Raw genomic sequence first — 14814 nt, 5'->3', positions numbered from 1 at the left:
TAGTAAAGAGGGCCCTTTATTTCCATTAGGTAGATTTCCACTTTCTAGAACCTGTGGAATAGTTGTGTCCATCAACCAGCAGGTTGTGTCTGTCTTCTGCTTTAACTCTGTTGCAAAGGTGTCTGTTTTCCTTTCTGCTTAAGCCCTGAGGGAAAGTAACCTGCACTGCTATTGGCCAGATACCCCTCAGTGCTAATGCTCTGGGCTCTGATTGACCTTGAAATACAAAATCCAGCCAGAATGTGCTGGATTCCCCCAGTCTCAGAGAAGAAGTGTGAAGAGTAAAGATCTCTGCCCTGAGACCCTGTTCAGTACCTGTGAGCAGTCATTTTTCTGAATTCCCCAGGTACTACTCAGGTAGTAAAAAAGTGTCTAGTTAGTTTAAATGTTGATACCTGATAATTGACCTGTTATTGTTTACTATTTACACCTGTTTTTTCACCATTCATTGTTCCACTTTTCTGATAACAAACCTATTAGTTTATTAGCTGTGTTGTCCTAAGACTGACTAAGAATCCTGGTAGTTTGTGTTTTTGGTCTGTGGGTGTTTTGTAGAAACTGTAGAACCCCTGGGATTGTGGCCCCAGTGACCTTAGAAACTACCGGGGAATTAACTTGCAGGTGAGAGACTTGCCCAGAAGCAAGAGAAACCCAGTGCAGTGAGATGGAGGGTATACTAGTGTAGAACACGTGCACAGGTGCAGGCAGGCCTGAGCATTTCTGGGTCCAGACCCTTTAGTTGGCTACAGTGTTAACCCCAGGTGGGTGCTATGTGTTTTGTGACACCCCTAACTAATTTCTCCCCCCTTATATCAAGTACAATTCCCCTCTGTAACATTTATTTGGCAAATATATTTCTAACACAGTGTATATCTAAAGAAAAGAGAATATGACCTACATATAACCAATTATGAACAAAATGTACAGTAAAATCAGAAAGTGTTTTATCACTAGCAGACCAAATACATTTTTTTATTATATATCAGCTTATTCCTAGTTGCTGGACTTGAAGGGCTTCTACAAGTTAAGTCCCATAGCACATCTTTATATGAATGCCAAAAAGGGAGAGAATACCCTGTCCACTGACACCAGAAACCAAAATCCAGAGAGCAAGGAGAATCAATAATACAAGATTAAAATCAATCTGGTCAGGTTTTGGCACAATTGGCTGCTTCAGAGGTCACAAAATATTCAGACTGTAATCCACCCTGTAATCAGACACTTTATAACAAGGACATTTTGTAAAACTAATTATCCATTTAAAACATTTCTATTTGCAAATGCTACAATTAATTCTGACAATTCCTTCAAATTAGAATTGAAGGCTTCCCAAATCTCTGGTAGATTCAATGGTTCCTGCTTCAGGTTCAGCAGCAGCGCTTTCCCCAGATCTTTTCCTAGTTGAAGGCAAAAAGTATATTTGTACCATAAGAGGCATAGGTTCTGGTGGTATCTTTAGCACCTCAGGCAAATATCTTATAAACAACTCACGTGACGTTCTTAAAGAAACTTTTAGAAAATTAATCAAGCGAAGATTCAAAGCCCTTGCTTGATTTTTTTTTTTTCCCAAGCTTCAATCTTAATCCTCAAGAGACCATTATCGTTAATCGAGGCACTATTCACTTCTTTTAAAGTAGAGATATTTCTTAGATTCATCCACTGTAGATTGCAAAGAATTACCTTGAAGTCAAAGGTATTAGTCATTCTTTCTTGCTCTTGAAGCTTTAAATTCAGAGCATTATTTGGTGAAGGTAGTGCTTGACCCAACTGGGTCACTACATTCCAAATCGATTCCAAAGTAAATTGTTCTGGTCTCTGAGGTTAGAAAAGAAACTGAGGAACGGAGCACCCACATGTGGCAACAGGAGATCCATTCGAAGCAGAAAAGACGCAGCTGAGGGAACACCTGTGACAACTTCCTCCATTCCAAATATGGTCAGTGAGATATAAGATGCCACAGAGTATACTCTGAGCTCCACTCCTGAGCCCTGGGCAATGCCAAAAACTTCAGTAGAGAGCTGCTGTGGTCTGACACTGTCTTCTAAGGAAGTTGCTGGTTGCTGTGGTGGCCTCAGATACCAAGGTGTGTATTGAGGAATACTTCCCTGATAAAGCATCAATCAATGAATCGTCTAGAATTCATCGAGCTTCAAGTTCTCCATGCATTACAAACTTGTCTGCTTCAGGGTGTTATGGTGCTGTCCAAGGGATAGACCCTCGTTTTCCCTTTCTCTTTGCCCATTGAATGGTAAAATAGGAAAAAGCACCTGGGTGCCGCAATCAGGCTGCTGCAATCTTGGCTAAGGATTGGATTTTGTTTTGTTTATGAATAGTAAAATTAGGATTTACCCAGATGCTACGAGACTAAAAAGCAAAGAAGAGCATTTCATTTTCCAAATCATTCTTATTGGTTTGTCAAGAGAACAGATGACAAATCAAAACAGAATTAAACAAATAAAAAGTAAACATTTTCAAATGTATATGTATTACATTTGAAGAGCATTTCTTTTAATGTGACCAAGGATGCCCTAAAATGCCATTATGGGTGCGATGACGCTAGCAGTACCTGCGAGTATGACTTTTGTGCCACCCTGGCTGAGAGAAAGGACGCTCCAATGGGGGGCATGCCTCTTGAATGGCAGGACATCCCTGGATCTTGGGAACCAAGTGGTTCATCTCCCAGCAGTATTGGTGGCCCTCACTTGATCAGGATGTGCAGGAGTTTGTGGCCGCGTGTCCTGAGTACACCCAGCATAAAGCTGACCATTGGAGACCCCAGGGGTTGCTGATGCCTTTACTGGTACCTGAAAGACCGTGGACCCACATTGCCATGGACTTTGTTACGGATCTGCCTAACTCTGAAGGGCACACAGTTGTCTGGGTAGTGGTGACCGGTTCTCTAAAATGGCCCACTTCGTACCCATGCCTACCCTTCCTTCGGCGGTGAAGCGGGCACAGTATTTCATCAGTGCTATTTTTCGCCTCCATGGTCTGCCGGAATCTATTACCTCCGATCGAGGAGTACAATTTGTCTCGAAGTTCTGGCAAGCCCTGAATCGGGCCCTTGAGGTAAAGCTGAACTTTTCGTCGGGATATCACCCACAATCCAACAGCCTAACAGAACGCGTTAACCAATGCTTGAAGCAGTTCCTGTGGATGTATTTCAGTGAGCACCACAATGACTGGAGTCAGCTGCTGCCTTGGGCAGAACTCGCTCATAACAACCGAGTGAGCTTAGCAACGGGCGCTTCGCCCTTTTACATCGTATATGGACGGCATCCGCGGATACCATCCCCCTTGAAAACCAACTCGGATGACCCAGCAGCGGCCAATGCGGTGACTTTGCTCCAAGCAATTTGGTCGTCAGTTCAGAAAGCGCTGCGAGTGACCTCCGCTCGTATGAAACACCAAGCGGATAAGTATTGCAGAGTGGAACCGCGCTTCCAGCCTGGCGACTTGGTGTGGTTGTTCATGCGTAACCTTTGTCTGAAGGTCCCCTCCTCCCACTTTGCACCTCGATTTGTGGGTCCGTATCCGGTTGTGAGGCAAGTGAATCGGGTCTGTTATCAGCTAAAGTTACCACCTACATTACAGGTACATAACACCTTTCATGTGTCCTTGCTGAAGCCTGTGATTCTGAGAAAAGGGGCCTTGCCCGCGTTGCCTGCTAGTCCAGCCATCTCAGCCTCCCAGGGGGAATACGAAGTCCGGGATGTCTTGGATGCAAGGCGCTTCCGGGGACATCTCCAGTATCTCATTGCATGGAAGGGATATGGACCGGCAGACAACTCCTGGGAGGGCGCTACTCATGTCCACGCGCCATTCTTAGACGGTTCCATCGCCTTTTCCCTCACAAACCTAAACCTTGTGGCCAGGGTAGGGGGGCCCTTGAAGGGGGAGTGATGTTATGATTCTGCCGGTTTGGCAGGGAGAGAGGGGGGATGTCTCTTCTGATTGGCTGCCAGGGTTTGTGCTGACATCAATGGGTGTACTTAAGCTTGTATGTTGCTCCTTACTTTGCTTTAGCGTTACACTTGTGGTGACTAGAAAGCCGCGCAGTTCTCTGTCAGAACGTGCTCTGTGCTCTGACTTTGATCTGAGTTTCCTGTTCAGGGATTTCTTTCCTTTCCCTTTGTTTGTGTTAGCTGGGGGCAGCGTGTGTGTGAGTAATTAGTTCTCTTGCCTCCAGCTAGGCTTCCCTTCACTGCCTGCAGTTCTCTGTGGGAAGCCAGCTGCTTGTTTGTCAGTGGGGGCTGGGCTTTGTTCAGCTTTCGTTTCAGCTAGGCTGCTTGTCTGAGAGCGTCCTCTCTGGTTGTTTGTTTACTTAGAAGATTTCTCTTCCCGTGTCCCTGGCTCAGTGAGTTTAACCCTTTGTGTACTGTGTGTATTGTGTCCCTGCCTCTGACAGTGTGTTTGTTCAGTAGGCCGTGCTCCCCAGCTTTCTCTTTGATTGTTTGTTGATTTAGGAGCGCTCTCTCTCCCTCATGTGCCGGCTGGCTCAGCAAGCTTAACCCTTTGTGTTCTGTGTCCCTGCCTCTGTCTTCTGTGGGTTTGAGGCAAAGGCTTTCTGCCTCCGTTTTGGGTCTTGTACCTCTGGCCTCTGGCTGGGGGCTATCTCACCCTTTCCTTTGGTTTGCTGTATCTATTTCTGGTTTTTGTGGCTTTTAGGATTTCTTTTCCCCTCTGTCCTGGGGAGGGCCTGGCTGCGGTATCTTGGGGTCCCGGGAGGGCCCTCTGAGTTCTTTCATCCCTCCCTGTGTGTGTTTGGGTTCCAGTTCGGCCGTGAGGCCCGCACGAGTGACTCTGTGCCCCTGGGTTCCGGTTCGGCTGCGAGGTCCGCCTGTATGCTTATTTCCCTTTCTTCCTGAGGTACTGCGGGGGAGGGTAGCTTAGGGGTATTGTGTAGCTGGGGTTTGTGGTGGTGGGTCGGTCTCCCCTTGGCCTGGGTCGGCGCTCTGCTGGCCTCGGCCAGGACCCAAGGGCTCAAGACCAACCCAACAGATTACAGTAAGAAAATCTGTCCTGCAGATATACACCCTTCAAAAATATGTTCATATGCATCAATATTTCTATTTAATAAATAACATAGTCTCAGATAAATAGAACTAGCTCAGCTAATTTAGGAGGAAGTGAATGTTCATATGTGCATTATAATTAAAAATAATGAATAAAATTATCTTTTCAAAGTTTGCTCCTCTCCTTTGTTTTGTTTTTTTTTAACTAAATCCTTAATTTCTCAGAGTTGCAGGTTGTATGCAACAAAACACTTGAGGGTATTACTGAGGGCTAACGTGGAGTTCTTCAGTAACTGGGGTATTGAATTACTTGTGACCCAGCTGCATGACAAAAACAAAACCATCTCTTCTGAAGCTCTTGACATCTTGGACGAAGCTTGTGAAGATAAGGTAAAGGTACCATTTCTGAATCATAGAAACAGCAAGCTCATAATGGGAAAGGTAGTTGATGTTAATGTATATTATGTAAATATAGTTCAGTTCTAAAAAGTTTTTAAAATATGCTTCTAACATTCATAGAATACAGTAGATGGTTGTGAAAGAGATTTAACTTAATGGACTTAGAAAATAATACAGAGATTTACCATAATGGTCTCAAATGTAGCCTATGGTAGATAATACAGGGATTTACTATAATGGTCTCAAATGTAGCCTATTTTAGAATGTATTTGGTGAGGTGATTTGTTATGATCATAAGTGGTGCCATACTGGGACAGACCGAAGGTCCATCAAGCCCAATATCTTGTTTCCAACAGTATCCAATCCAGGTTACAAGTACCTGGCAAGATCACAAAACAGTACAATACATTTTATGCTGCTTATCCTAGAAATAAGCAATGTCTTTTCCCTGAGTCCATCTTAATAGCTTATGGACTTTTTTTTAAGAAAGTTATCCAAGCCTTTTTTTAAAACCCTGCTAAGCTAACTGCTTTTACACATTCTCTGGCAACGAATTCCAGAGTTTAATTACACATTGAGTGAAGAAATATTTTCTCCAATTCATTTTAAATGTACAACTTTGTAGCTTCATTGTGTGCCCCCTAGTCCTAATATTTTCACAAAGTGTAAACAAGCGATTCACATCTACCCATTCCACTCCACACATTATTTTATAGACCTCTATCATATCTCCCGTCAGCCGTCTTTTCTCCAAGTTGAAGAGACCAACCTGCTTTAGCCTTTCCTTATAGGGAAGTCGTTCCATCTCCTTTATCATTTTTGTCACCCTTCTCGGTACAGTTTCTAATTCCATTATATCTTTTTTCAAATGCGGTGACCAGAATTGCACACAATGTTCGAGGTGCGGTCGCATCATGGAGTGATAAAAGACATAACTTCCTCATTTTTGTTTTCCATTCCTTTCGTAATTATATCTAACACTATATTTGCTTTGTTAGCCGCCGCCTTCAACGTACCATCAACGATGACACCTAGATCCCTTTCCTGGTCAGTGACTCCTAATGTAGAACCTTGCATCATGTAGCTATAGTTCTGCTTCCTCTTTCCCACATACATCACTTTGCACTTTTGTTAAACGTCATCTGCCATTTTAATGCCCAGTCTCCCAGTCTCGTAAGGTCTTCTTGTAATTTTTCACAATCCTTTTGCTATTTAACAATGTTGAATAACTTTGTGTCATCAGCAGATGTAATTACCTCACTAGTTGAGCCCATCTCTAGATCATTTATAAATATGTTAAAAAGCAGCAGTCCCAGCATAGACCCCTTCAGAACCATCTGTTAAAGATTTAATAAGGGGGAGAGGTGATCTAGTGGTTATATCAGTGGGCTGGAAACCAGGGTTTAAATCCTGCATTTCTCACTGACATTCCTTATTACCTTGGGGGAGTCACTTTAACTCTCTTATCCTCAGGTACCCACTTAGCTTTATAGGTCTTTGGGACATGGATTTATCAAAAAGTGTTGTATACCACCTTGAGCAAAATATTTGGAAACTGTTCATATATTTTTATTTGAATGGATGTTTATTTGTACATATTTATGATTTTTATATTTTGGACTCCTGATGCAGTCCTTATGGTAAAAACACAGCCCGTGTCAAGTTCCTTCTACAAGCCAATACATTTTTAATAAAGGACTTTTAAAATACTTTGACTGCACACCGCTACTGTTCATTGTTGTGGTTGCTCTTCTCTGTTTGGTTTTGCTAGAAATAGGAATATCACATAATAAATTGCTGGTTTTGTTTTGGGTTTTTTTGTAGGCTAATCTTCATGCCCTTATTCAGATGAAACCAGCACTTTCCCATCTTGGAGACAAAGGTTTACTGCTTTTGCTTAGGTAAATAATAAGTTTTGTTATTTTCCGACTGTGCTTTATTCTTTCAGAAAGATGAGTTTCATTCTCTATCTTCGACTACAGTTACCAGGTGATTTTGTATCAGTGATTAAACATTTTTATTTACTTCTTCTGCTTTCGAGTTTTGCAAAATTAAGGGCTTCAAATTGTGTGAAAAATTTCTGTAAAACTTTACTCCAAAAAAGCATAAATTATTACAGACATCCACCAGGGCTGTGGACTAGGAGTAGGAAGCAATTTTGGGTTGTGTTGGAGTTGGTAAAAATGCACTGACTGACTCCAGCTTCAAAACAAAATAAAAACATTATAATATGTGGTAACTTTATCATTTTAAACTTATAAATAAATATGTTCTGAATCTAAAGTTATATTTTCCAGAGCAAAAATTCAAAGTCTGAGTAGGAGTCTGAGTTGGACAGTAGAAAAATAGAAGAGTCTGAGATGAATGTTTGGTATAACTACTTTTCAGCCCTGAATTCTGCTGTTTATTCTTATTAAGTTGTCTGATTCAAAAAGATATCCTTCATAAGTGTATAGATTCCAATCCATTAAACTGTTCTTTGTAAATCACATTTAGGGCCAAAATAGCTTGCTTGCATATGTTGTGTCATGCGTTACCCTCGGGATCACATCTACCATTGAATAAGCCCAGCAGAAAGCCCATGGCTGCCCACTGGTAAGGGCCACCAGTTCTGAGGCCTACGAAGTCAACCCTCCCCTCCCCCCTTGATCATTCTGCCTCTTTACCCTTCCCCCCTGCTCACAATCCAGCATCTGTTTCTCTGAAACCCGCTCTCTCCCCAACACACACACACCTACCTATAAATTTGCTAAAGAATGCTGGCAGTGACAGGGCTTCGTGCCTGCTCCCTACTACGTGACTTGTAACCTTTTCTCTGACATGTTCTTCTTTCCTTTGATACAACTTCCTGTTTCTTTGTGGGTGGGACCCATCAGAGGGAAGATTTTGGGGCAGGCTGTAGGCATTGAGTGTGAAGCCCTTCCACTACCAGCAACCTTTTAGAAGTGGTGCAAGTGTGGTTGAGAGAGAGAGAGAGATGCTGGATGCAGGGAGGAGGGGCATGGAGAGGGAGATCTTGGACTGTGGGTAGGAGGGAGTGGAGGAAGAAATGCTAGACACGAGGGCAGAAGGGGGAGGGAGAGAGGAAGGGAAGAGAGGGAGAGGCCAAGAGATAGAAGGGAGGAAAGGAAATATTCTTGTCAATGATGGGAAAGAGTGGGAGAAATGTTGGATCACTTGAGAAGAGGGAGAAATGCTGCACCATGGGGGGGGGGGGGGGGGGGGCGGGGCAGGGAGAGTGGAATTGCAAGGCTGTTACCCTCTATGACAGGGATCCCCAAACGTTTGCCCTTGAGCTGATTCTGGGGCTGGGAGAAGAGCTGGGGGTAGGAGAAGGGAGCTGACTAGGGGTGGGAATGGCATAAGGGGGCTGATGTTGGAAGATTGTAGAATGGGCCTAATACTAGGGCTGGGAAAAGGGGCTTGGCACTAACAAAGGGTCTAAGGATGAGAGGACAGATTTTAAGGGATGGGTATAGAAGAGTTCTAGGCTGGGGCTGAGAGGGAGGCAGGTGAGAGGAAGACATTGAGGCTTGAAGATGGGTCTAATGCTGAGGCTGAGAGGAGGGGACCAGGGGCTGATGACTGGGGATGGGTAATGGGGTAAAGCTGGGGGTGAGAAGGAGCTCAGAGAGCAGGTAGCAAGGGAGAAGAAAGAGTGGAGATGACTGGAGGGAAGGGGTCAAAATGGAAGTAAAGGGGTGGGAAGTGATGAAAAGAGTTCAGAAGAGAGAAAGAGGATGGACAATTGTGGAAGGAAGGGGCGTCATTGGAGGGAAGGAGAGGATAAGAAGGGTGGAGGGGTAAGAAGGATCTGGAGAAGATTGAAAAAGTTGAGAGGTACTGGAAAGAAACACATGAAAGGGTCAGATCTGAGAAGCGAGTGAGGATACTGGGTAGTAGGTAAGAGAGAAAAGAAGGGGACTAGCTGCCAGGAGAAGCTGAATGGGAGGCAATGAGCTGGGTTTGGTGAGATAGTGAGACTTGGAGGGGGAGGATAAATGAGGGCTGATGAGAGGCAAGAGTTAGAAGATGGAATGCTCATAGAGTTGTGAAAAGAGAGAAACCTGAAGACTAAAGACTCGAGAGAAGGGGAAAATTTAGCTGCTGAGTGAAGATGCACAGAAGAGAATAGAGAAAACAATGAAGGGAAATAATCAGTGTCAGAGACAGGTGAAGGAAGAAATAAAAACAAGACCCAGAAAAATACTTAGATGAAAACGGCACGAGAAAAATTAAAAGAGGAGGCTGGGACCAAACAGATCAGTAAAATACGATGCTCAGACAACAAAAGTAGAATACAGTTTATTTTCAAGTAAATAACTGAAATATGTCATCTTGAAATGTACAACAACAAACTTTACCTGAACCCAAATAAAATAGAGATTCTTTGGGTACCAAACACAAGTGGACAAATACCCAACTTCAAAATACCTTTTGGGAAGTATGAACTCGCCCTAAAATCACAGGTCAGGAATCTTGGGATATTGCTAGATTCATCACTCACTCTGATCCCACAAATTCTTTTTTTCTGAGACGTTCTGAGAGAAGAGGACATTTCTCTGGTAAGTGAACACTATTTTGCTTTGTGCTTTGGGAACTTAAAGATTGGGGTTTAAAGGAGGAATTGTAGGTTAGTGATAGGTAGAATAAAAAAGCAAATTTTATCAACTAATATCCATAGTCTTTTCCCCTTAGTTTTAAAACTTGAACTTTGTACCACAGGATTAACAGATTGCTTCTAGCAGGCACTGCAGGATCTAGTTTAGCAGAGAGGTTAAAAGAATTCTTTTCTTCGGTCTTCACCGAGGAAGATTTGGGAGAGATACCGGTGCCAGAAATGGTATTCGAAGCTGACGAGTCGGAGAAACTGAATGAATTCTTTATAAACCTGGAGGATGTAATGGGGCAGTTAATTGAAGAGTAGCAAATCTCCTGGACCGGATGGTATTCATCCCAGAGTACTGATAGAACTTAAAAATGAGTTTGCGGAGCTATTGTTAGTAATATGTAATTTATCCTTAAAATCGAGCATGGTACAAGAAGATTGGAGGGTGGTCAATGTAACGCCGATTTTTAAAAAAGGTTCCAGAGGAGATCCGGGAAATTATAGACCGGTGAGTCTGACGTCGGTGCCGGACAAAATGGTAGAGAATATTATTAAGAACAAAATTACAGAGCAGATTCAAAAGCATGGATTAATGAGACAAGTTAACATGGATTTAGTGAAGGGAAATCTTGCCTCACCAATCTACTACATTTCTTTCAAGGGGTGAACAGACATGTGGATAAAGGTGAGCCGGTTGATATTGTGTATCTGGATTTTCAGAAGGCATTTGACAAAGTACCTCATGAAAGACTCCAGAGGAAATTGGAGAGTCATGGGATAGGAGGTAGTGTTCTATTGTGGATTAAAAACTGGTTAAAAGGTAGAAAACAGAGAGTAGGGTTAAATGGTCAGTATTCTCAATGGAGAAGGGTAGTGAGTGGGGTTCCACAGGGGTCTGTGCTGGGACTCGCAGTCTGTAAACGAAAGATCCATCTTTGCTTACTTTTGGGGAGAAGTTTTGAAATATCTCCTCTCCTTCCGTTGTCTTTTATTTGATCTATGGGTATACATTTTAAATCTTCAAATTTATGATTGAATTCTTGGCATTATTTCACAAGTGTTGCTTCAGTTTTCCCACCTAATATGCAGTATTTGCATTCAATGAATCTAGTCTATAGCATCTGTTTGGTTTGACCAATGTATTTCAAATTGCATGGACAAATGGTCATATTTGAAGTACAGGATGTTGAAAAATACAGTTTGATCATATGTTGGTGTTCTTCATTCCAAAATTGGTATCTTCTGTCATTACCACACAGATCACACATTTTCCTCATTTTTGATGTCCAATATGCCTAGAACTATGATAGTTCAAAAATTTAAACTCATTCTTGGTTAAAAATCCAAGAGCCAATGCTTCTGAAGTGATTTCTCCAATTTGTTCTAACAAATTTTCAGTCGGGTCTTCCAATAAGTGCTGGTAAACTGGGTTCAGGTAAAGTTTGTTGTTGTACATTTCAAGATGACATATTTCAGTTATTTACTTGAAAATAAACTGTATTCTACTTTTGTTGTCTGAGCATCGTATTTTACTGATCTATTTGGTCCCAGCCTCTTCTTTTAATTTTTCTCGTGCCGTTTTCATCTAAGTATTTTTCTGGGTCTTGTAAGCCACTTTGATCCTACTAATAAGTGGGAAAAGGTGGGATACAAATGTAATGAATAAATAAATAAATCTCAAATTGCAGTACTATTAAATGTGTATATTTTTGATACTGTGTGGAGGCAAAAAAAAGAGCAGCTCAAACAGTGGTTTAGTAGAAAAACTTTAATTATAATATAAACGCCTGACACAGACTGTGTTTCGTCCACAAGGGCTGCGTCAGGGGCTCTAAAATAACAAACAATAATAAGACGACTAAAACATATATAAAACCACAAATATACATAACAACCTAGTTATCAGTTAAATAAATGAACATAGTACTTGGAAGGAAAAAATAATTGAATATAGAAACATATTTGTCAGTTGAATAAATGAACATAATACTTCAATTGAAACAAGAATAAAAATGGATACTGCGACGACAAACTAAAATATGGTAAAAATAGAAACCATAACAACATAACTATTATAAAAAATCCATTACTGTCTATCTCAGAGATAAATAGATAATTTTATAATGATACTAAACACCATGTAATAATATATAATTAAATTGATTGTGTATAATGGGGTTAATAATGTTTATTACATTCTAAGATGTCCTAAAATGAATGAATAATTAAATGGTGTTAGAAACATCTCAAAATAAATAGATGATACTTCAAGAATAGATCAAAAAAGAGAAATTGACATAGTTGATCCCTGCACTCGAAGAGAGACATCTGCTTTACCATAAAGAACACTGTCTCTTACGTTTTTTTCAGTATTTGTTTCTTTGACCATATGATGTTCTCTCTTCGAGTGCAGTGAGCAGCTATGTCCATTTCTCTTTTTTGTAAGATCGGGTTGTGTCTCATACTGCTCTATTCACTTTTAGACTTAGTATCGGAAGAAGTTAACTTGCTGGGTTTTTTGCCTCTGCTGTTCTCAATTTTGCAGCGACCAAAGTGTCAGACTTGTGAGTTCTTATACCAAGTAGAGCGCTGCTGAGCCCGGTACTCGGACCAGGTTCTGCTTGGCAGCTGGACAACCCCGGGTTTCATCTGCGCTGACCACTGTTCCCCAGAGGTTGAGTTCCTAGGTGCGGGCGGCCTGCAGGACTTACTGGACGGAGCTGGAAGCAGGGTGATGAATGTATCAGCCAGGCAGGCAGCAGGTCAAGAGCAATCCAGGTACAAGCGGCAGTCAGTAGGCAGGCGGCAGGCAAGAGAGTAATCCAGGTACAGGCAAGTCAGTAGGCAGGCAACAGGCAAGAGAGTAATCCAGGTACAGGCGAAAGTCAGTAGGCAGGCGGGAGGCAAGAGAGTAATCCAGGTACAGGCGAAAGTCAATGGACAGGCGGCAGGCAGAAGGGTAATCCAGGTACAGGCAAAGTCAGCAACGAGGGACCAGTAGATAAGAAGCAGACTACAGAGTTAGAAACACCTACCAAAGTAGAAGCCAAAGCATGGAGTCCAGGAAGCTCAGCTGATAAAGTGCTGGCGTCTGACATCAGCAGGGAGAAGGGGTGCAGCCAAAGGACAAGAGCAGGGGAAGGAGGAACCGAAGACCAATAGGAGAGAAGCAAGAGAAGCCAGGCAGAGGAAGAGCAGACCCAGGTGGGTGGAAGCAAAGCAATCAAGGAGCCTGGAAGGCAAGCAGAGAGAGAGCAGAAACAGGTGCATGGAAGCAAAGCAATTAAGGAGCCTGCAACCACCGCTCTCTGAACAAACCCAGAGAGGACTACACACACATGGCTCAGGCAGTGCCAGTCAAGTGTGCGTGTCGACGGGACCCCGTGCAGCCCGAGGACGCCGCTTGCGTTGAGGTAGGGGACATGACACGAAGTGAGTGACTATTTTTATGATCTATTCTTGAAGTATCATCTATTTATTTTGAGATCTGCATGACTGTTCATAAAATCATTCACAGAGATGCCCTGACCTACATGCTAAATCTCGTGGACTTACCTCCCAGAAATGCTAAAAGATCAGCCCGCACATTTCTTAATCTACACTTCCCCAGCTGTAAAGGATTAAAATACAAATTAACACACCCAACCAGCTTTTCCTACATTAGCACGCAACTGTAGAATGCACTACCAGCTAACGTGAAAAAAATCAAAGAGATAACCAACTTCTGCAAATCTCTGAAAACCTATCTCTTCAACAAAGCCTACCACGAGAACCCATAGTTTAATTACAACACTTCACCACTCCACCCTTACTCTAATAGTCATACTTCTATAACAGTTTGCGTAGATCTTTCCTGTCATCCTTAATCTTATTGTTACACCAATTGCATCTTTTTACCCTGATATGGCGATGCCATAACAGGACTTTGTAAGCCACATTGAGCCTGCAAATAGGTGGGAAAATGTGGGATACAAGTGCAATAAATAATAATAATAATGTTTCTAACACCATTTAATTATTCTTTCATTTTAGGACGTCTTTAGAATGTAATATTATTAACCCCATTATACACGATCAATTTAATTATATATTACTAGTAAAGGCCCGTTTCCGAAACAAATGCAACGGGCGCTAGCATGTGTTCTTTTTTTTCCTGTTTGATATTAAGGGATATAAACGTTTGTAAAAAAGCCAAAGAGTTTTTTTTTTTGTTTTTTTAAAAAAAGCCAAAGAGTTTTTTTTTTTTGTTTTTTTAAAGTTGTATTTGTATTGTAATTGTTTCTTGTAATTGTGTATGGGTGTGAGAGTCACAGGAGGGGGTGGCGGGGGTGGGGAACTGTGACCTTGCATGAGTGTGTGTGTGTGGGGAAGTGACACAGTATGTCTGAGAGTGAGTGTAGTTGTGTATTTTTTGAAGAGTTAGAGAGTCTGGCAGGTACCAACATATATATGTCTGTGAGTGAGTGTAAAGGATTTTTTTTTTTTTTTTTTTTTTTTGAAAGAGTGAGAGAGCGTGGCAGGCAGCAACAGTGCATTTTTGTAAGAATTCAATAGTAATTCTGTTTTGAGTGTGTGTTTGTGTTGTGACATAGTGATTGATTGTGTGGGAGGGGGGGCATTGACACAGTATGTCTGAGAGTTGAGTGTAAGAGTGATAGAGTCTGCAAGCACAAACATATCTCTGTGAGTGTAAGTGAGTATTTTTGAAAGAGTGAGAGAGCGTTGCAGGCAGCTACACTGTTGTTTTGTAAGGCTTGAATAGTATTTGTTCTTTTTTATCAGCCTTCTGCC

General features: G+C 42.0%; 1 protein-coding gene across 1 annotated transcript in view; it reads left to right on the top strand.

The window, feature by feature from the left end:
- The window catches only part of RICTOR (RPTOR independent companion of MTOR complex 2), a 468276-nt gene that overhangs the window by 281862 nt on the left and 171600 nt on the right, over nt 1–14814 (top strand). The window contains exons 23-24 of the mRNA XM_030193057.1: nt 5241–5405; nt 7239–7315. Coding sequence (XP_030048917.1) covers nt 5241–5405; nt 7239–7315 — 242 coding nt within the window. The remainder of the gene's footprint in view (nt 1–5240; nt 5406–7238; nt 7316–14814) is intronic.

Source organism: Microcaecilia unicolor, chromosome 2 (assembly GCF_901765095.1).
Source record: "Microcaecilia unicolor chromosome 2, aMicUni1.1, whole genome shotgun sequence".
Lineage (NCBI taxonomy): Eukaryota > Metazoa > Chordata > Amphibia > Gymnophiona > Siphonopidae > Microcaecilia > Microcaecilia unicolor.
This window is presented reverse-complemented; position numbering and strand designations above follow the sequence as displayed.